The sequence below is a fragment of the Macaca nemestrina genome, chromosome 12 (assembly GCF_043159975.1).
Source record: "Macaca nemestrina isolate mMacNem1 chromosome 12, mMacNem.hap1, whole genome shotgun sequence".
Taxonomy (NCBI): Eukaryota; Metazoa; Chordata; class Mammalia; order Primates; family Cercopithecidae; genus Macaca; species Macaca nemestrina.
The window spans coordinates 101,906,751-101,929,485 of record NC_092136.1 but is presented as its reverse complement, the minus strand read 5'-3'; the positions used below and the strand labels follow the sequence as shown (position 1 = coordinate 101,929,485).

The 22,735-nt window shown below is 36.5% G+C and overlaps 1 protein-coding gene across 5 annotated transcripts in view; it reads right to left on the bottom strand.

The window, feature by feature from the left end:
• The window catches only part of LOC105493724 (centrosomal protein 126), a 77,088-nt gene that overhangs the window by 31,317 nt on the left and 23,036 nt on the right, over window positions 1–22,735 (bottom strand). For 4 of the 5 annotated variants that reach the window (XM_071075505.1, XM_071075508.1, XM_071075506.1 and 1 more), the window contains exons 3-6: window positions 18,347–18,492; window positions 14,232–14,343; window positions 5,525–5,723; window positions 12–2,145 (exon numbers count right to left, since the gene is read on the bottom strand). In XM_071075505.1, the coding sequence (XP_070931606.1) occupies window positions 12–2,145; window positions 5,525–5,723; window positions 14,232–14,343; window positions 18,347–18,492 (2,591 nt within the window). Of the gene's footprint in view, window positions 1–11; window positions 2,146–5,524; window positions 5,724–6,955; window positions 7,038–14,231; window positions 14,344–18,346; window positions 18,493–22,735 lie in introns of those variants that run through there. The other variant, XM_071075509.1, reaches the window with a different exon arrangement.

The following is a 22,735-nucleotide window of genomic DNA, read 5'->3' as shown; positions in this document are numbered from 1 at the left end:
TTTACTCTTACCCGTAGCCCTCTTATTTTGATGCAGGACATTATGCCCTCTTTTCCACAAGGGAACCGATTCTTCTTCAGCAGTTCTTGGAGTCACAGATGGATAACTTTCTTCACAAACAGGACTTCTTTGGGTGCAATATAATGTCCCATCTTGCTGGGCAACTGCTTGAGTGCCATTTGAATGATTTATTTTTGCAAAAGTTTGGCAGTCTGAAGAACAATATGATGGCAGTGATGGTATCACAGTGACTAGATCAGAACAAGCATTTGACAGTGGAGAACTACTTTCCTGATTCCACTGATTCAAATTGTGTTCTGTTGGAAGCACATGTTTTGAATTAAAACCGTTATGTGTAATAATGTTTTGAGGCTTTTCAGGAGTTACTGATTGACACTGAGACACCTGTATATTTTTACCACTTCTAATATTTGATGTAGATTGGGGAGGAGGACAAGGTATAATTAATTTTCCCTGAGCTTGTGTAAATATGTTGACTTTGCTTGCAGATTGTGGTTCAATGACAGTGCCTTTTCTGTTTGTACATATAAAGCCTGATTGGACTTTTGCAGATCCTGGTTTTCTAATTATTTTTGCTCCACCTCTTTGTGGCTTACCTTGCTTAGTTTTAGAATCATCATGTACAGGGATTTTACTTTCCTCTTTTTTTGAGGCTGGCCAGGCATGTTTAGCAAAATTATAACCTGAAGGTATAAAACAGTTCAAAGGCGTATGGTCTGCTCCAGTCGTAACATTTTCAGAGATAGAATCCTCCCTGGACTTCTTTCTAGCAGCAGAATTTACAGCACAAGCAGAAACACTAATTATGTTGCTTCCAGCACCACTTTGAATGCAGAATTTTTGAGAATGCTGTTGAGTTATTCCTGTTTTATTCTTCAGTGAATGACTGTCTTCAGCATTGTTTTCTATACTGCTAGTTTCATCAAACCACCTCAGTTTTTTAATAGTCTTTGGAATTTCTGCACCTTTTTCCCTTTCCTTTGTTAATTCAATACTATCTTTGATAGCTGCTGCTTTTTGATTTCCAAACTTAAAGCTCTGATTTATGATTAATGCCTTAAGATAACCATGTTCATATTTAGATTCTTTCTTTAAAATACTTTTAAGAAACCTCACGCCATTTCTCTCATGGATGTTGTATTTCATTTTCTTGTGCTGGCCAACAAAGTCATAATTAGAAGTTACATTAGACAAGGATGATGTTTCAGCGAATTTTTGTTTTTCATCTTTTGAATCCGGATTGTGAGGTATATAGGCATCTTGAAAACTGTCTGAAAATAAAGGCAACTCTCCCTTATTGCAATTAAAATATTTTATCTTTTCTTCTTCACCATCTTTCAATTCATCAAACTTATCAGAACACTGCACTGCATCAATTTCTTTTATGTGTATACTGTTCTTTGCTGAAGGTCTAGCTGACTGTTTATTAGATGGCAAAACTAAAGGCGTTGCCACTGGTACACATGAAGTAGGAATTGAAGTAGTTCCATTTTCTTGATTTAATTCAGAATATTTCTCTTGGTCTGGAAATGTAGCCACTTCCTGGGTTGGAGAATCTGAAGTGCTTTGGGATTTGCTAAATTTAAATGTTGGGCTCTCAGTAACTAACGGCCTCTCTCTTTTGAATGCTCCAGAAGTGGAGTCAGTTATCCTTATAGTGCTAGTTTCAGAGGTCTTTTCACATTTTTTATCTAGTACAAATATAGGTGGGCTAGGTACAAAGGGTACTGAATTATTAGCAGTATTTTTGGCTCTTTCCACTGTTCCATTCAAAGAAGACGGATTTTGTTCTTTACTATTAAAATATTCCCATGAAGGTAGAACATTAGATTTACTTAAAATATCTGAGAAAGGTGTGACATCCTGAGTATTTGAAGCATCTACATTTGTAAGCCAATTATTTATATGTTGAGTTTTAGAGAATGCCAGTTTATCTTCATCAAAGCAGCTGAGTTTAGTTGATTGCATATTTGCTGGTTTGAGGGAAATGGTATTCCACTGGATGGATGTGGAATGCTCCTTATTAAGTGTTAAATATATTTCTTCATGCTCTGTAGGCTCAAGACTGTCTATACTTGAGAGGGTTTCAGAATTGGTTATCTGATTAACTTCATCACAAAATTTCTGGAAAAAAAAGAACACTGTTTTATAGCTTATAAACTTTTAAATGCCAAGATTAATGATTCAACATACCATTGTTACTGAGCCCAAATCTCCTTGCATATAGAGTAATATGACTATAAATATCGTGGGTACATAAATAATTCTTATCGCTGCAGCAATCCTCAAGGTAAAAAATAGGGAGGTAACAAAGACTTATAATATAGTATGCTTGCTTTGATTTCAACTCCTAAAGTAATACCTGCTTATTCTAGCCACAGTTATAACTTAGAAAATATTTTTGTTACTGCTATTCCATTTAGAGTATGAAGTTTCTTGAAGGCTTAGTAATAGCAAGTGAGATTCTGAAAAATAATTATTTACAAATTGTATTTTTTCCTAAAACATTCACTGGACTTGAATGAGGCTCCTAAAAGCTCTGCGATCCTAATGTGAGCCTCCTGTTAGTAGGGGCTACATCTTTTTACAAAACTTAATTTTGTGGATTGTAGTAAGGCTTTTAACTCTGGCTACATGTTAAAATCACATAAAGAACTGTGTAAAATATCTATACCTGGGTCCTGCTGATTTAACACTTGGATGGGGTCCATATATTGGTATAATTTAAATTCCCCAGGTAATTTTCATATGGGTTTAGACTCAAAAACTATTGACTTTAATGACTCCTTTTGGAGGTTTAGCATAGCAGTAATTTCCATAAATTCCACAGACATTTTCATCACTATTTCAGTGAAATTTACATGAAATTTATCAGTCTTTAATAAAATTTCAAAATTACTTCAACGTATGGTAAATGTTTAAAAATATTTCTATTTTCTCACACATATCTAGAATGCTTTAATCTATATCACATACACAGAAATACATTTTAAGAAGACATTAAATTGTATATCTAGTCAAAATGCTGAATGGAGAGAAAATTGATATCCCTTAAGATTTATTGTACATTTTAGATTTATCTAAAATATGAAAATTTTAAAAATTTACATACTATGGTATCAGACGAAATTACATTCTTTTTTTAGCCTAGTAAGTAAACTAAGAACTAAAGTAAACAAATTACAGAATACAAATATTTTAATTTACATAGTTAGTTCTTATTGATTTAGTATTATGGAGTAAGTTTTAAAAATTATTCATGAGAGTTTTATAGTTTTAGCATTTAGTCCCTATTTATCACATCCTTTGGCATACTTCTTAAAGTGATAGTCACTCAGCCAAACAGGGAATAAAACAAAGCACAGCTACTTCAATGCCTGTTCTTGGAACTAAGTTGTTTTAACTGATAATGATGATGAAATCAGGCCTGGAAGGCATCCTTTGAGGTTACATCTAGAGAGACACAGAAATTTGCATTAGAAGATCCTTCTAGATATAAGTATGACATCCATGGCTCTAAGATTTCAGTTTGCATAGGTCTGTAATTGCTTCATCTCCCAAATCACCTCAAAAGAAGTTTGGCAATTTCTGATTTCATAAACAATATTCTTTTTTTTTTTCAGATTTTTTTCCACCATTAAATAATGAAACATGATCAACTTCAAGTTTTGCTTATAAGTTACATGAGCGGTCCATCTTATCTTTATTGCCCTGCATGTAACATATCTTTTTTCCCTCTGGCTTTAATCTGATTTTTACGTGCCTTTCTGTGGTATGTGTGTGTGCATACACTTATCCTTCTTGGAGTTTGTTGAGCTTCTTGAGTCTGTGGATTTACAATTTTCATCAAATTTCTAGCATTTCCAGTGATGGTTTCTTTAAACATTTCCATTCCCACTTTGTGAAATTTTATTTAAATTTTAATTTTAATTAAATGTGTTGATGGCTTTATATGGACTCACAGATCACTAACAATCTGTTCATTTTTTTTCCAGCCTTTTTCTCCTAAAGCTTCAGCTTGGATAATTTCTATTGCTATGTTTTCAAGTCCACTAATCTTTTGTTCTGCAATTACTGCAAAGTTAAGTCCATCCAGTCAATTTTTCATTTCTGACAGTATGTTTTTCAGATTTAGAAGGTCTGTTTATTTCTTTTATAAACTGTTTTTCTTATGTACATTTTTACTTTAATTCCTTGAAAATATTTATAAAAATACGTTAAAATTCCTTGTTGGTTAATTCCATCATCTCTGTTATTTCTGTCTGATTATACTGACTACTCTTCTCCTGGTTATGGGTCATATTTTCCTGATTCTTCATATGTCTATTAAGTTTTGATTGAATGCTGACATTGTGAGCATCATGTTATTGAATATTTAGATTTCATAGTCTTCTTTAAGAAAGTGTTGGCCAGGCATGGTGGTTCACACCTGTAATCCCAGCACTTTGGGAGGCCGAGACGGTCGGATCATGGGGTCCAGAGATTGAGACCATCCTGGCCAACGTGGTGAAACCCCGTCTCTACTAAAAGTACAAAAATTAGCTGGGCGTGGTGGCAGGCACCTGTAGTCCCAGCTACTCGGGAGGCTGAGGCAGGAGAATTGCTTGAACCCGGGAGGCAGAGGTTGCAGTGAGCTGAGATTGCACCACTGCACTCCAGCCTGGTGACAGAGTGAGACTCCATCTCAAAAAAAAAAAAAAAGAAAAAAAAAAGAAAAGAAAAACAGAAAAAAGTGTTAAGTTTTTTTGTTTAATAGGTAGCTTGGGTTACTAGTGGATCTTTTTAAGGCTTATTCAGGCAATATACCAACATAGAAAGCCTAGGTGATCATAAGGCTTACGTCATTTGTTTCCCCTTTTCAAGATCACATCCTGCACTGCCTCTGGCTCATGTCTAAAAGCAGTTGTTTTATATATTTTATTCATAATCATAGTTGTTTATGGTAGGAAGGCACATCACGATAGCTGCCAGGAATCTTCTGTTTTGCCTTCTTAGCCTTGCCACTGTTGATTGTTGGATGAATCAGGTCAATGTTATGAATTTAATCTTGATATTGGTTTATTAAAAATCTCATAAATGTGTATAATTATTAATGAAAAATAAAGTACATGGATGGACATGTAGGAAAATCAGCTGATATCTGTATTCAGTTGTGGAAAAAATAACAAAGTATATGCCCTTCTAGGGATAGATTACAAACATCATTTCTAGTGAATCCTGCCATATTTCCATTAAGAAACTAATACCTACATCTTTATACTTTTCTGGTTGCTTTTTATAATACAATCTCTAACAATAATACATTACATTATACTTTCAAAGGTAAGGAAAAAACTAAAAAATTATTTCTATAGTTTCTATGATGAATTTGTGCTGATTCCTCCACACTCTTTCAAGGCCACTCTTAGCTAGTAAGATATTTCTTTAGTGGAGAACATTGCAAAAGTGGAGCAAAATTAGTACAAGGAATTAAAATATTAACAACATTTTTATAGTTTCATACTTGCAAATTGCTTAGATGCTGATCTTCTAGGCATTTCTGAGTTTCCTCCAGTTTAAGCTGGAACACATTTTTGCTAGTAGCCAAGGTTGCCCTCATGTTTTCATTCATTTCTTTATCACAATTGATTCTGGATAAGAGTTGTTTCTGATGTTTGTGATCATTTCTTGATAATGCTGAAGGCAAGGCAGAATCTATAGCTCTGTGAACCAGACACAGAAAGCGCTTAGTACATTTAAATAAAGTTAACTTCTTTCTATATGTATATACATGACACATTTGTGTAATATGTGTGTGTTTGTCCAGGTAACCACATATAAGGATATTGGAGAAATATATAGACATGTTAGAATGAGAATTTAAGGCAATCAATAGTAGAATAAAAATAGTTGTGAGACTAAAGTGCCAGTAAAGAACTCCACCTTCATATAGGAATGCCCAGTAATTAACGGCTTTGATTATTATAACCTATCCCTCTATCATCTGGGATAAGGGTAGAAGTAATTCCTGTGTAGAGTTAGTCCTCAGGTCTTTAAGAGCATTCCTATATGGATAATAATATACTGCATTACCCTTCTTTCTGAGTTGATGTCATGGCTGGTAGGTTAGGAAAAAACTGTAACCCTAATAGTGTTGGTTGAAGATTCAAGCAGATAGAAAATATAAACATTGCTTGTCGGGGTCAGCAGGAATTTCCTCCCTATTTAACTAGCTTTGGGAACTTGGATCTTCCTCAATGGAGGCCAAGTACTCACTTATTTTCAGTTATTTCAGGAATATAAATAGGAATATAAGCATGGTTTTTATACCACAGAAGTGTACCCTTAATATAGAGTCTACCTTTACTATGCTAAGGGGTCATTCAAACATTTTCAGTGCATGACATCATTTTCTATTAGAATTTTGTATCTTCTGCAAAGCTATAGCATGTTACATTTCAGTACATATACAAAGTGAAAGCAAAGAACTAAAGAAGATTTTTGGGGGAGGATAGGATGGGGATGAGACTATCATATAGCTGAATGCTGCTGCACTGGGGCTGGCAGTATGAATCCCAAGAGCATTTATTCCTAATTCAATTAAATTATTAAATTATTCCCACTTTAATGAGAATAAAAATGTTTTGGAAGGTGACGATGGTCACATGTGATATATACCAATTACCTATCTCCAATATCCATATATATCTTTATTTGGACAGACTGGAGTAGTCAAGGTCAAAGATGACTAGATTCTTAACTATCCCTTTGTGATCACACATTTAATCAGGGAGAGCAAGAAGGTATTTAATACAAGTTCCTGAACATTGAGAGTATGTTTCTGTCTCTTCCTTTTACACTTTCCTACTCTTACATAATCCTTCCCCTTCAGTCGCCCTTCCCAAACAAAATATTGCTATATCTACAAAATATCTAATAAACTCAATTCATTTACCTTTAAAGTTGTCGTCTGTCAACTTTTTCTTCTCTATTCCTTTCTTCTCTACTTCACTTTCTTCTCTTCTCTTCTCTACTTTCTTCCCCCAGTGAGGAGGATTGAAGGGGTGGATAGGAATAAAAGGAGATGGGGAGGTAGAAACAGAAGGAGAGTGAAGAATAGGGGGAAAGGAAGAGGAAATCATAAAGGAAGAAGAAACAGGAGAAATTGGAGAGGGAAAAGCTAAATAAGTTGGAGGCAAACCTGGAGAGGAAGATGAATGCAAAGGAGAGGAAAAAAGAGGGATAGATGAAGGAGGTAAGGATGGAGAAGTAGAAGAGGAAGTCGAAGAAGAGGAAAGAACAGATGAGGAGGAAGAAAACGGTATACAGGCTGAAGAAAAGGATGTCGAAGTAGAAGGAGATGAAGGCAAAGAAGAAGATGAAGAATGACAGGGAGATGCAAGGGAGAGAACTGAGGCTGGTAGATGATCTGCAAAGGCCTTGGGCTGATTTGACAATGCTGTGGCTTGTGGAACAGATCGCTGGACTGACTGAAAAGAATCCAAGCTAGCAGGATGTGCAGGCAACGGAGTGACATAAGAAAGAGTGGGGACTGGTGGATGAGGGGAGTGACTGGATAAACAGGAAGGCTTCAAAACAGGGAGAGGTTCCAAAGGGGTTGGGGAAACAACCAGTCGAGCTGGAAGGGAACGACGAACAAGGGCAGGCATTAGAGTGGCTGCGGTAGAACGCTGTGCTGGAAGGAAATGTTTGGGTCTGAAAGTTTTGTAAAATAACTTGTTCTGTGAGTCAGGGTCAGGAATGACTGGAGACCTTTGGGGTGGATGGGGTAGATGGCCAGGTAGGCAAGAAGGAATTGGTGCTGGTAGATGAGGGAAACTGCTAGAAATGCTGGAAGTAGCCGGGGTTGGAGGACGAGGACGATATTTAATTGGGTAAGACAGTAATGGGACTGGTGCAAAGGTCTTTGGAAGAGTAGAGGGTACAGATGGATGGATAGGCAGTATATGGGGCTGGTGGGTAGGAGAAACAGTTGGGTAGCTAGGAAGAATTTGGAAGTGGTGGGACCGCAATGGGACCCGCGGAGGAGACAGTTGATCAGGTAAGTAGGGGTCAGGTGTGGAGACAGCTGGACAGGCAGGAATGGATCTGCACAGGTGGAAAAGCATTTGGACAGGCAAGTAGAGAGATAGCCTTATTAAGATTTTTTTTTTTTTTTTTTGGTTTATTGGGCTGCCTCTAGGCTTTTGATTCATGTTTTTTTTTTTTTTTTTTTTTTTGTCCATAGGGTCCATGCATGATCTTCCTTTGATCAGTCAGTGTCCTCTCACATGGACTGAAAAATGTACATAGCTTATTCAGGTTCGCCATTTCTTATTTCTGGCTCTTAGAGTATTTTCACTTCTCAGAAGCCTTTTACTCATACAGATACAGGAATATGGGCTGGACAATCTGGTTTAAAGCATGCGTTCAAAGGGCAAATAGAGGTCAATAGATAACTGCTCAGCTCTGGCCAGATTTCTCAGTGTAGCACGTAGTTCAGGATCAACTGCCACAACACAAATACATGGATATTGGAGATAGGTATCTAGCAGTATCATTTTATTGAAGTTTAACCATTTAATACAGGAGACAATATATCTCCCTTTTACCTTACACCTTCCAGAATGGTCAAGCACATTAGTTTTATGATAAGGATTTGGTGGTGATAGAAGACTAATTACTTCTTATATTTTTAACTTTACTCCCTTATTAATATTTTTACGTCTCACTATTTGCTGAAGCAGCTTCTATGTTCATGAGAACCTATTCTCTGATTTGTCTTGGGGCCTAAGCGCTAAATGCCCTGCACTTTATCGTACTTTTTTTTTCTCTTTTACATGATCACATCGCCCACATCTTGTTTTTATCTACCACTAACATTTTCCACATTAGAATAATCTTACTGATATACCTCTGCTTCTTTGTAAGCCCCTTATTTCATGGCATTACTTTATTTCTTAATACATTGAGGTTTACGTTCCACTGAAAATGTATTTTTAATATGATAGTAGTTTATCAATGATTTCAGCTTAATCAAATTTTCAATAAATAAAAATATGCAGGCCGGGCGCGGTGGCTCAAGCCTGTAATCCCAGCACTTTGGGAGGCCGAGACGGGCGGATCACGAGGTCAGGAGATCGAGACCATCCTGGCTAACACGGTGAAACCCCGTCTCTACTAAAATACAAAAAAAAAAAAAAATTAGCCGGGCGAGGTGGCGGGCGCCTGTACTCCCAGCTACTCGGGAGGCTGAGGCAGGAGAATGGCGTGAACCCGGGAGGCGGGGCTTGCAGTGAGCTGAGATCCGGCCACTGCACTCCAGCCTGGGCAACAGAGCGAGACTCCGTCTCAAAAAAAAAAAAAAAAAAAAAAAAAAAATGCCCACTAACCTAACACCTGATTCTTAATATTCCAATATCTCATATTTGTATAGAATTTCATAGTTTACAAAGCACTTTCATATATATTACTTAAGACTATTGGGTATCTGTGGAGAGAAGTCTAACTTTTTAATAAGTAAATCATAGTGTTCTCACTATACATTGTATATACTTGTTTTCCAAATACATAGAATTTATGTGATACATATATAAACATGCACACATAGATATCATGAAGTCAAAGTCAAAATAGCATATTAAAATAACACGAAAACTAGGTATTCTAATGCACAATGAAGATCATTTCTCATAAAACAAAGATGATGTGTGTTATTTAATGATCCTAGCATAGACTTGCTGTAATCATATCTACATGTTTGCTACAGGGAAAACAAAGTTGTTCTGACAGTTTAACTCTTCTAAGACTTCAAGCAACTGCACACTGTTGAACAAGAAAAATGCCTATGCTTTTCTTCATTCTACAAGAGTTTTTCAAAACTGAAAATATCTGGCCGGGCACCCGTGCCGGTGGCTCAGGCCTGTATTCCCAGCACTTTGGGAGGCCGAGGTGGGTGGATCACCAGGTCAAGAAATCGAGACCCTCCTGGCCAAAATGGTAAAACCCAATCTCTACTAAAAATACAAAACTTAGCTGGGTATGGTACGTGCCTGTAATCCCAGATACTCGGGAGGCTGAGTCAGGAGAATCGCTTGAACCCAGGAGGCAGAGGTTGCAGTGAGCTGAGATCGCACCACTGCACTCCAGCCTGGCGACAGAGTGAGACTAAAATATCCAATTAGCATGAAGTATAACAACGGATAGAAAAAAAAAATTCAGAAGGCTCAAAGGGAATTTTAAAAAAGTTAATCATATTCTCTTAATCATCAAGACTCAAAATATCAGTTGCTTTTGATTTTTTTTTTTGCTTTTTTCTATTTCCTCTGTCCTATACCAAACTCATCTATTATTTTAATAAAGTATCTTTTCTTTCTGCTTCTATTCTGTCTATTCTCCAATTCTGCTTCCTCCTCCTCTTCCTCATCTTCTTGTTCTTTTCTTTTTCCTTCTCCTCCTCCTTTTTCTTTTGAGACAGGATTTTACTCTCTTACCTAGGCTGGAGTGCGGTGGTGTGATTATAGCTCATTGCGACTCCAACTCCTGGGCTCAAGTGATCCTTTTATCTCATCTCCTCGAGTAGCTAGAACTACAGGTGTGTGCCAGCATGCCCAGCTAATTTTTACATTTTATGTGTGTGTAGAGATGCTATATTGTCCAGGTTGATCTTGAACTCCTGGTCTTAATCGATTCTCCTTCCTCAGTCTCCCAAAGCACTGAAATTACAGGTATGGGTCACTATGCCCAGCCTATACTTCAATTCTTATACTTCTAGTTGACCAATATCCTTAAACCCTTATTTCTTTATGTTACTTCTCTGCACTGTGAAGGCACATTATCTTCATTCTTCTTTCTCATACTCTCACTACTCAAAACCTTTTATTATCAGATCCATCCTTTCTTCACTATACAAAATAGCACTGTTATGGTTTAGGCAGTAAGGATCTATTCCTTGGGTTATTCCAATAATTTCTTCTCTGGTCTCCTTGCCTCCAATTTGTCTCTATCTTCTCTATTCTCCAACATTTGCACCATTTATCTTTCTAAAATAATAAAGAGGATGCTATCACTCCCTGCTGAGAAACCTCCATTGGCTCCCCACTGGTTACAGGATAAAGTTCACACTCACTTGCTAGACATACAAACATTTTACATCTGATCACAATCAACATTTCTAGATCATCCCCTGTCCCATCAGCAACACATCCTATAGCCCTGCCACTCTGAATAAGTTCTATTTCCTCGGGGGTCTATGCCTTTCACAACACTGTAGCACTGCACATGCCTAAAACCCAACACATGCTTCTCTGATAAATCTTAACTCATTCTCTAAGACTACCTTCTACCTTCAATGCTGTACTTCTTTATTACTTTGCTAGTATTTCTGTAACAATCCACATTATGCAGTATTACATGTGTATTATGTTGTAAAGACCAACAAACAGTATTATAATGTAATTGCAAACCCTTGCTAGGCAGAGGACCATATCTCATTCACATGTGTAATCCATGCTAATCAATGTCCAACACAGGGTAAGTACTTACTCAAATTCTACTCTACCTTTCTAGACTATAATTCTGTTGCTTATCACTTTAATATTCATATTTAAATATCATAAGATCTCTCTTAAGGGAAAAGCCATATATTGGCCGTACATCTCCTCTGGCTATTGTCCTATCACTCTCTAACTTTCACAGTCAAACTAAACTTGTTATCCTTTTCGCTCTCCATTTCTCTTCAACTCATCGCAATTTATTTTCTGCCCCCACCACTGCACTAAAATTGGTCTGACAAAAATTGTAGGGATGGGGTTGTGCCATGTTTCCCAGTCTGGTCTTGAACTCCTGAGCTCAAGTGATGCTTCCACCTCGGCCTTCCAAACTGCTGGAATTACTGGTGTGAATCACCCTGCCTGACCTACAGTAGATTTTTTTTTGAGACGGAGTCTCGCTCTGTCGCCCAGGCTGGAGTGCAGTGGCCGGATCCCAGCTCACTGTAAGCTCCGCCTCCCGGGTTCACGCCATTCTCCTGCCTCAGCCTCCCAAGTAGCTGGGACTACAGGCGCCCGCCATGTCGCCCGGCTAGTTTTTTGTAATTTTTAGTAGAGACGGGGTTTCACTGTGTTAGCCAGGATGGTCTCGATCTCCTGACCTCGTGATCCGCCCGTCTCGGCCTCCCAAAGTGCTGGGATTACAGGCTTGAGCCACTGCGCCCGGCCGCCAGTAACTTTTTTTGTTGTGAAATACAGTGGACACATTGTATGTTGGACATTCTCTCTTTGCCTCTCCAGATTCATTTGCCACATTTCTCTACTTGACTCTGCTCCAAGAGACTGAATCGTCCCTTGCTCTTTGATTTATGGCTGAGTTTGGCCAGTGGAAGGGACTAGAAGGAGAAACGAGGGTGACAGAACAAAGTGGTTTTTGATAATTATTCCTCTGACTTCCTCCCTGCTGGGCTTGGTTTAGCAGTGGCTTACATTCCTCTCCCTAAGACCACAGGACCTGTCCAGCCTCCTTCTTCTACAGTCCAGCTCTTTTCAGTTCAGGTCTGTGTTGGTAATATTGACTTTGTGTCAGTTCTGGGGGTGCTTTACCATCCTTTGTTGGTTTTATAGTTCCTTACTTAACCTCTCAGTCACCTCTTTTAAGTGTGCCTCCTGTTTCCTGCCAGGATCCTGACTGACAGACATTATGTGTCTGATTCTTTAGAAGTTATTTGATCTCTGTAAACTATTTTTTTTCCCATGAACATTTATCCTTCCCTAGTTTTCATAGTACTGACCTCTCCTAGTCCTATATGAGCCATTCTAGCCATTCTGTTTGCAAGCATCTCTTTTTTTTCCACTTGCTTAAATGTTGCTGTTCTTCAGTGCTCATCACACACATACTCTCCATAGTTGACCATATGCATTACCATGGCTTCAAATGCCTTTAGCCTAAGTTTCTCTTGAGCTCTAGGCTATATAATTTCTACATTTATTGAAATATCCCCACCTTTCAATCCATTATCCACAATTGTTCACAATGGATTGGAATAATATGTTTAAAAAGAAAATTTTACCTTATCACTAATTTGTCTAAAATTATTCATTGACTCCTCTTAAACTCTCAAGGTAAAGTTTATATTTCTTGGCATACAGATGCACTTATCTCTCCAATCTTGTATCTGGCAAAGCCATCTGTATTTTGCATTCTATGATGTACACATGCTCTTACTCCTAGAGTATATCATGGCTTCGATTGTCCTTGGCTTTTGCACAGCTCATCTCTCTGTCTAAAATGCCATCCACTCACTTGTTCCAAATAACTACTATTTTCTTCAAAGCTTTGCTGAAGAATTCTCTGTCCCATGAGGTCTTTCCTGAACTCTAATTAGGATCAAGAGGATACATTTACTTGTTCTTAGTCCTAATCAAGGGAACTATTGACCACAAATATTCTAAAAATGGAATAACATTATGCACAGGTAAAATATTAACATAATTTGTCTGAATTGCAGATGTTATTTATATAAATGAATTTTATATATTATTGTAATTACTCATTTGGCACTATTCTATATTTCTGAAGCACGATTTCACTTATCTTTTAGATTATACACTGGGGATTATATTTTACAATAGTATATACTTCTCCATATCCCCTTATAATGCCTGATCTACTTCTTTACATGTAGTAGCGTTAAGAAATGTTTGGAATAAATAAATGGAAGATACAGGATGTCCGAGGGTACCCACTGGTTGATTGGTCTATCCTATTACTTCTAGATGATTCACTTATGCCATCCTATAGAAGAACCAGGAGACTCTGTAATCTTTTCAAGACATTCAAGATAGATTTTCAGTGAGGAAAAACCCATTTCTACCATAAAGTTACTCTTTTTACCTAAATTTATTACAATTCAACATAATTTTTCTCTTCTCAGTAAAGATATTATAATTTTAATCAAAATATCAATATCAATATTTAAAGTGTTTTGATATGTTCCACAAAAAATTATTTAACATACATAGTATTTTGTAACACCAAAGACTTTAAGACAACAAATTGGAATTCTGACCTATTCTTGGAGCAATTTACATTCTACTCTACCTCAATTTAAACTGTAAAAATAAAATAAACTCTAAAACAGAGGTGAGGAGTAGCTGATGAAAAGGCTGACAAGCACAGCAACTGGATGGTTATACAATTATTGTAATAATTGTATACAATAATCATAAATTACTTACCTCCAGTTTATTGTTGGTCTATGGGAAAAGGGAAGGTTTACTTCTGATTTTAAGTTGGATTCCTGAATTTGTTTGAGGGCCTCTTCTAATGGAGGAACTGGTTTTCTGAAAACTAGAGAGATAATAAAGATCAAATAGTGCAGAATCACTTTATCTTCAATGGTCTCTTTACATATAATTTAATTGGCTAATGATAAAATATTACTTTAAAACTTTTGTAAAAAGAAAATATTTTCAGAATAGTGTAAATACTTTAAATTTTGACATTCAATTCCCAAAAGAGAATGTGTTACCTCAAAGTTTTCATCACCAATTTTAAGAATATTTATCAGGAAAAAAGAGACTCTGAGAAATGTCCAGGCTCTTCATCCTCGCATGCAAACTCCCCTATATTTGATCTCATAGTGGTATAAATTTCTGACACTTTTTATAAATATTCCTATGAAGAAAAGGGGAACATACAAAAACACCAACTAACATTTACTGAGCACTTAAGTTACAGACCTTATTTTTAAGCACTTAATGCACATAAACTATTTAACCCTCGCTATGGCCTATGAGGTATATTTGAATTTTACAACTGAGGAAACTAAAGCATACAGAAGCAAAGTAACTTGCTCAAGGTCATACATTATTATGGACACTCATCCATATACTATCCTGTACAACGTTAAATATAACCCTATGTCCTATATATATCCACTTTCTCAAAGCCTTCCATTGTGCACTTTGGTACTCAACATACTCTATTTTCCCCTACTTCCCTCTAAATACTGTCTTCTCTTTCTTGTTCAAGTTGAAGCATAGCTGTCTTTTAAGGACATTAATTGTCCTACAACCCCCTCAAATGGAGACATTATTTTCCTCCCATCATAGACCATAAATATACTATACTATCTATACATGGTATCTGTAGTGTATCATATACTATAAATAACTCAAGGCCTAGAAATAGGGTGAGTGAATTTCTGGCTTTAGCTCTTTGTGAGTACTTCCAAACTATCTTCCTCTTTTCTCCTTTAAAACACCAATATGTCATCAGACTTTTCAATTATTACAATGTTTGTAATTTATTTAGAATGTTTAAACAAAAACAGTATGTTATTATGTAAGGTTTAGTTCAAACTTGAACTCTAGAGACAATCCATTTCCCTAATCAACTGGTGATTACATGAAGAACACAAAGCTATAGGATAGTCTGCTGATATTTTGCATCATAAAGGATGCATCTATGAAAGTAATCAATTAATTTAAAAAGTATTTATTGAATGTTTAAAATAAGGTTTTCTGCTAATTTATAGAGGTACTGTTCTCCTTCTAGCCTCTCTTCCACGACTTTTTGTTTTTTTTTGACGGAGTCTTGCTCTGTCACTCAGGCTGGAATGCAGTGGTGCGACCTCAGCTTACTATGACCTTCGCCTCCTGGGTTTTTAAGCAATTCTCCTGCCTCAGCCTCCCTAGTAGTTGGGATTACAGGCACCCGCCTCGATGCCTGGCTAACTTTTGTATTTTTATTAGAGATGGGGTTTTACCGTTTTGGCCAGGCTGGTCTCGAACTCCCAACCTCAGGTGGTCCACCCGCCTCGGCCTCCCAAAGTGCTGGGATTACAGGTGTGAGCCACTGTGCTCAGCCTCTTTCACCACAATCGAATTAGTAACTGAATCCTATTGATTATGTCTATTTTTTTATTTTTTTGAGATAAGGTCTGACTCTGTTTCCCAGGCTGGAGTGCCGTGGTGTGATCTTGGCTCACTACAACCTCCGCTTCCTGGGCTCAAGTGATCCTCCCACTTCAGCCTCCCGAGTAGCTGGGACTACAGGCGTGCACCACCATGCCTGGCTAATTTTTGTATTGTTTGTAGAGATTGAGTTTCATCATGTTGCCCAGGATGGTCTTGAACTCGTGAGCTCTCAAGCCATCCGCCTGCCTCGGCTTCCCAAAGGGCTGGGATTACAGGCATAAGCCACCTCAGCTGGCTGTGATTATATCTCTTGAATATAGTATCTCTGGTTGGGCACAGTAGCTCACGCCTGTAATCCCAGTACTTTGGGAAGCCAAGGAGGGCAGATCACCTGAGGTCAGGAGTTCAAGACCAGCTTTGCCAGCATGTTGAAACCCCATCTCTACTGAAAATACAAAAGGTGACTGGGCATGGTGGAGGGCACCTGTAATCCCACATACTTGGGAGGCTGAGGCAGAAGAATCTCTTGAACCCGGGAGGTGGAGGTTGCAGTGAGCCGAGATCGTACCACTGCATTCCAGTCTAGGTGAGAAGAGCAAGACTCCGTCTCAAAAAAAAAAAAGAAAAAGAAAAAGAAAAAAAAGGATGAATATGGTAACTCTTATCTCTTACACTCAATGCACTGCTTTAATTTAGGAGCTTAACATCTCTTACCATAATTATTTAAATAGTATCCTACTAGTCTACTTACTTTAGTAAGTCTCTTCTTCAATCGATATTCCATCTTGTAACTGTAATTATCTTTCTAACAAATCTAATTATATAACAGAGACCCCAAGTTCCCCACCTAATATGCATTTTCTCTTTTTTCCTTATAGACCCTATATAGTTAGGGGTAGCAATACACCCACATTAAAAAAACTTTTTTTTAAACTCCCTTACAGACCCTATATAGTTAGGGGTAGCAATATACCTACATTAAAAAAAACTATTTTTTTCAGACTCCCTTGCAAATAAAGTTGCCAAGCAGAGATCTCAGAGGTGCACCCTTTTTTCCTGTCCTTTGTTCTTGCCTAGAACACTGCTATGATGGTTGAGCTCTGGCAGCTACCATGTGACCATGACAGTGAGGATAAAAACCAGATACTAAAGACTGTTGAGCCGAGTGACAGATGATCCTTCTGTCTCTCAACTCAGTATAATCAACAAACCAGCTCATGACTGCCTACCACAGGACTCCATATTATACGGGAGAAAAATAAACTCCTATCATGTTGAAGCTATTGTTATTTTGCACAGTTTTACTAGCTGCCCTTATTAACAGTAATATTACTAACACAGAAATGGCTTGCTTTCTCGTTAAAAAAACTGTAAGTGGACTGTATTTTGCATAAAGATGAAATTCCTGGCATGGCATATAAAGTTCTATGAGAACTGGCTACCTTTATTTTTTCTAGCTTCATATCCATTTTCTTCTTTTTTTCCCCATCCTATGCTTCAGATACACTGAAATACATAATTTATTTGTACAAGCTGTTCTTTTGCCTGGGATGTCCTTTTATTTTCTGTTTGCTTCGCAATATGCTCATTTGTTAAGATCTGACTTAAGTCATTTTTCCAAGAATGATGTCCTTGAGGTCCTGACATAGGTTTAGTGTTCTTTCCTCTGTGCTCTCATGGCACTTTACACACTCTGCTACCATAGCAATTATCATTACATTATTGACATTGCTTATACCACTCTCATCTCCAAAATAGGTTGTGAGATCTTTAATGGTAGAATGCAATTAGATTTTTCTATATCTCAGCTTAGCCTAAGGCTAAGTACAACACAGTACACCATATGTTTGCTGAATACATAAAGGTTTTGCTTATCACTTTTCTTTATGAAGTTTTGACATATTGTTAATTGTCTTACTATTTAAGGTACTAAAATGTAGATATAATACAAAAGAACCAACCATAATCTTATTTAAATTCTTAAATGGTTCCAAGTCTTTATCTTGTTGGATTATATTACTCTGTAGACTTTCTTTTTGTTCTGCCAGTCTCTCAAATATGAATTTGAACCAAACCATTAAAAAATACTAGAATAAATGTGACACTAATTTTCTGAACCCAAACGTTAAATTTTCTTTGTACTAAGCTACTTACCAAATCAATTTTAAAAAGACAAAACATTGTAACCAGTTGGAAGTCAATTCAAACCGTGAGTTTCAGAATTTAGTAATACAGCCAACAGTATTCTCTGAATTAAACCTAAATCAAATGACTATTTTTCATTTGGTTAAAGTGCTTTTACTCAAAAGTCATATTGGTCATTTTAGTTTGTTTCCACTTCATTTCTTCATTTATGAGTTTATTGTCTACCCAAGTCAAATGAGATTAAAACTTCAATTTTTGTTCTCATATTGTTCTAGAAATTAAGGCACCTGCTTTCCTCCGCTGTGAAAGAGGAATATGGGCACGCTGGAATTTTTCAGTAACTTCTTCAAACCTCTGTTTTCTTTGTTGAAGTATTTGTTCTCTAATTTGGTGTTCTTTTTCTTCTTGTTCTTTTCGTTTTTCCTCAAAAGCTCTATATTTAAAACACAAAGTAGGCAACAGAAATAGGTGGTAAGTTTAGAAAATAGTTTCAAAATGATGCATTTATTGTATAACAGTGTTTTCGTATTTCAAAGTTTTACTTAAAAACAACACATTTTAAATTTTTTTAAAACAGGTGTTTGCCAAAGACTTACTGCTTTGTAAATGGTAATTTCAGAATTTTACCCAGGTCTCTTGCAACTAAGAGAAGATTCTCTAATGCGTCCCTTTCTAATTTCTGACAGGTCCGCATACCTATTCCCACTCGCAAACTGTCCTGTGGAAAAAACCTTTTCTAAGAAAGCTATGCCATTTTCTGTAATATGAAGAATGAATTCATCAGTGAAAGAAGTAGCTTTGAAAATTATGAGGCATTCAATAAAATCTGTACATTTTTATTTTTCTTTTGGACCACAAGTTTAAAATTGGCTGTCATTTTAAGTTGGAACTGTGCTAAAAATTCAGGAAATTTACATAAAAATGTGAATTTCCAGTTTCTCTTCAAAATTTGGAAGATCTGGCAAATCTGGATTCTTAATCACACATAGCTCCAAACACCTGCCCCAATCCCTGCCATTCCCTATTTTTCTTAACTTTCTTATTTCATTTATTTCTGATTGCCCCCAGACACTTGAAATTTATGTTCTCTAGTTTAAGCTGTACTGTCTCAAAAATTGATTTTGTCCTTGGAAGACTCTGTGTGTGTGTGTGTGTGTGTGTGTGTGTGTGTGTGTGTGTTCGCGCATGTATGTGTGTATGATTCAATAATTATTTGCTGGAAAATGAAAAAAAAAAAAAAAAAGATGAGCCTACGAATCACGGGTAGAGAAACCTCCAAAGGGAACTCCTTAGAATGCATGGGGTTAGGAGATGGTTGGTAAGAACTCTTTAAGAATTTTTAGTGCCATAGGTTACTATTAACCATCTTTCTAAAGACCTCTCCTGGCTAGAACATTATTCTACTCTAAATAGCTCCGATTAAGGGAACTATATATACTTTCAGGTGATAGAGGACTATAGATCTCCAAGTGGTCCAACATATGAGATAGGTAGAATGTAGTGATGTAGCACCAGAGGTGGGGGAGAAGATTTTTAGCTCCCAAAACAATCTCCTTCAAGAATCTCCCCAGGTCAAGATAAGAAGTTGCTTTTACCATTTGATTCAACATAATATTAGACGTTGTAGCCAGAGCAAGTAGGCAAGAAAAAAAAAGAGGCATCGGACTAGAAAGGAAAAAGTAAAATTAACTCTAGTCCAGATGACATAATCTTATATTTAGAAAACCCTAAAGATTCCACCTAAAACCATCACTAATAAATGAATTCAGCAAAGTTGCAGGATACAAAATCAACACATATAAACCAGTTGCATTTCTATACACTTAACAATGAACAATCCAGAAAGGAAATAAACAATCTCAATTTACAATAGCACAGAAATGCTTAGGAATAAACTTAACCAAGGAGGCAAAAGACTTATACACCAAAAACTGTAAAACATGACTGAAATAATTTTAAAAAGATGCAAATAAATGTAAAGACCTACCATGCTCATGAATTCAAAGAAGATATCGTTAAGAAGACAACACTACTCAAAGCTACCTTCAATCTATTCAATCCCTCAAATCTCAATGACTTTTTTTTCTTTGCAGAAATAGAAAAATCCACTTTAAAATTTACATACAATGTCAAGGAACCCTGAATAGCCAAAATAATATTGGGGGAAAAAAAAAAAAACCCAAAACGGAATGTTTCACCCTTCCTGATTTCAAAACTTACTACAAATTTATGGTAATCAAAGCAGTGTGGTACTGGCATAAAGATGGACACACAGACTAATGGAATGAATAGAGAGCCCATAAATAAACCCTCTTATATATGGTCAAATGATTTTCCACAAGGATGCCAAAACCATCTAATGAGAAAAGGACAATCTTTATAGGAAATGGTGTTGGATACTGCAAAACAATATAGTTGGACTCTTACCCTTACAGCACATATAAAAATTACCCCAAAGTGGATCAAATATCCAAATAGAAGAACTAAAAACTCAGAAGAGAACATACAGAAAAAGCTTCATGACATTAGGTTTGACAATAATTTCTTGATATCACACTAAAAGCACAAACAAAAGGAAAAATAGATAAGTTGAACTTCATCAAAATTAAAAACTTTTGTGGATCCAAGGACACTATCGACAGAGTAAAATGGCCACACAGGAAATGAGAGAAAATATTTCCTATTACATATCTGATAAGGATTGATATCAAGAACTTCAACAACTCAACAACAACAAAACAACCTGATTTAAAAATATGGGCAAAAGACTTGAATAGAAATTTCTCTAAAGAAGATATACAAATACAAACAAACACATGAAAAGATGCTCAACTCATTAATCATTAAGAAAATGCAAATTAAAACCACAATGAAATGCCACACCACACCCAATTAGGATGACTATTATTTAAAAAACAAAACAAAATAAAAAATAGAAACTGTTGGTAAGGATGTAGAGAAACTGGAACTCTTATGCATTGCTAGTAGAAATGTAACATGGTGCAGCAGCTGTGGAAATTGGTATGCTGATTCTTCAAAAAATTAAACATAGAATTACCATATGATAAAAGAGTTTCACTTTGAGGACTATATCCCAAAGAAGTGAAAACAGGGACTCAAACAGATATTTTTATATCCATTTTCATAGTAACATTATTCATAATAGCCAAAAGGTGGAAGCAATCCAACTGTTCATAAATGGATGAATGGATAAACAAAATGTGGCATAGACATACAATGGAATTTTTTTCAGTCTAAAAAGGAAGAAAATTCTGGCACGTGCTACACATAAATGAACCTTGAAAACATTCTGCTAAGTGAAATAAGCCAGTCTCAAAAGGACAAATGTTGTAAGATTTCACTTTAAATGAGGTACCTACAGTATTCAAATTCATAGAGACAGTAGAATGGGGGTTACCAGCTGGTGGGGAGGGAAGGATGGGGAGTTAGTGCTTAATGGGTACAGAATTTCAGTTGGGCAAGATGAAGTTTCAGAGATGGATAATGATGATGGTTACACAACAATATGAATGTACTTAATGTAGTCTTTGAAGACAGAGACAACAAAAGAGATTAAATAGAGAGTCATAATAAAGTATTCTACTTTCTGTTGGGAGGAAGGAGGCACAGCTTGCTTAGCAGAAGCTGACAGAGTCAACTTAAAAAGTTCCAAATTCTACATTCATATGCTCTTGAGATTAAAATAATGTGTCAAGCAGATAAAATCACATGTCAAGCACTCCTGTGGTAGTCATAGTCAGTCTCCAAACATAATGTCCAATGAAGCAGGATTATGTAGTCCCCTCCCCTTTAATCAGTGTGGCCCTGTGACTTTCTTATTACCAACAGAATGTTATGGAAGTGATACTGTGTGACTTACCATGCTAGAATTTTGCAGCTTACAACTTGGACTTCTGGAATGCTCACTCCAAGAAAAGCCCAACCCCATGTAAGAATTTTAGTGCCTTTGAGGTCACCATGCTGAAAAGAAGCCCAAGCTAGCTAATAGGCAAGACAGCATTGGAGAGAGATAACTAGCTTGCTTCCAACTGTTCTAGCCTTCTCAGCCTAGCACAAGACATGTGACTGAAGAAACTATCTTGGATGTCCAGCGAAGTGGAATCTTCAGATAACACCAACCACAGCACAAATCTGAGTGCAATAGCATGAGACTTCCAAGGGAGAATAAACCAGCTCAGCCATTCAACACAGATTTTTAATAAACTGTTTTAAGCTACTAAATTTTAGGGTGGTTTGTTATAGAGAAGCAAATGACCAGAATAATAACTTTAAGTCAGTATATTAAAAACCAGTTAACATTTATTTAGTAGAGATGGGGAGAAATGTTTATTAACAAAAATTGTTTACTTTCTTCTTTATGTTATTTTAAAAGGATTATGTCCATTTATTATGTATGCTTTTCTGAAGAATAAAACTTTTTTTGATTTTAGAAATTAGTTTTATGATATTAAAATCTTCCTAGTAAATAGCACTACGTCATGCATTATTCAGTTTCTGAGTATCAGTGCACTGCAACTGCCAACTTAGGCAACTCGTCTTTATGTCTCATGGCTGATGTTGCGGCATGTAACTGCATAAAACAACTTATACCTATGACATTATTTAAAACAGAGATGTCTGTTCCAGGGATTTTTTTTGTACTATTGTATTTTTCT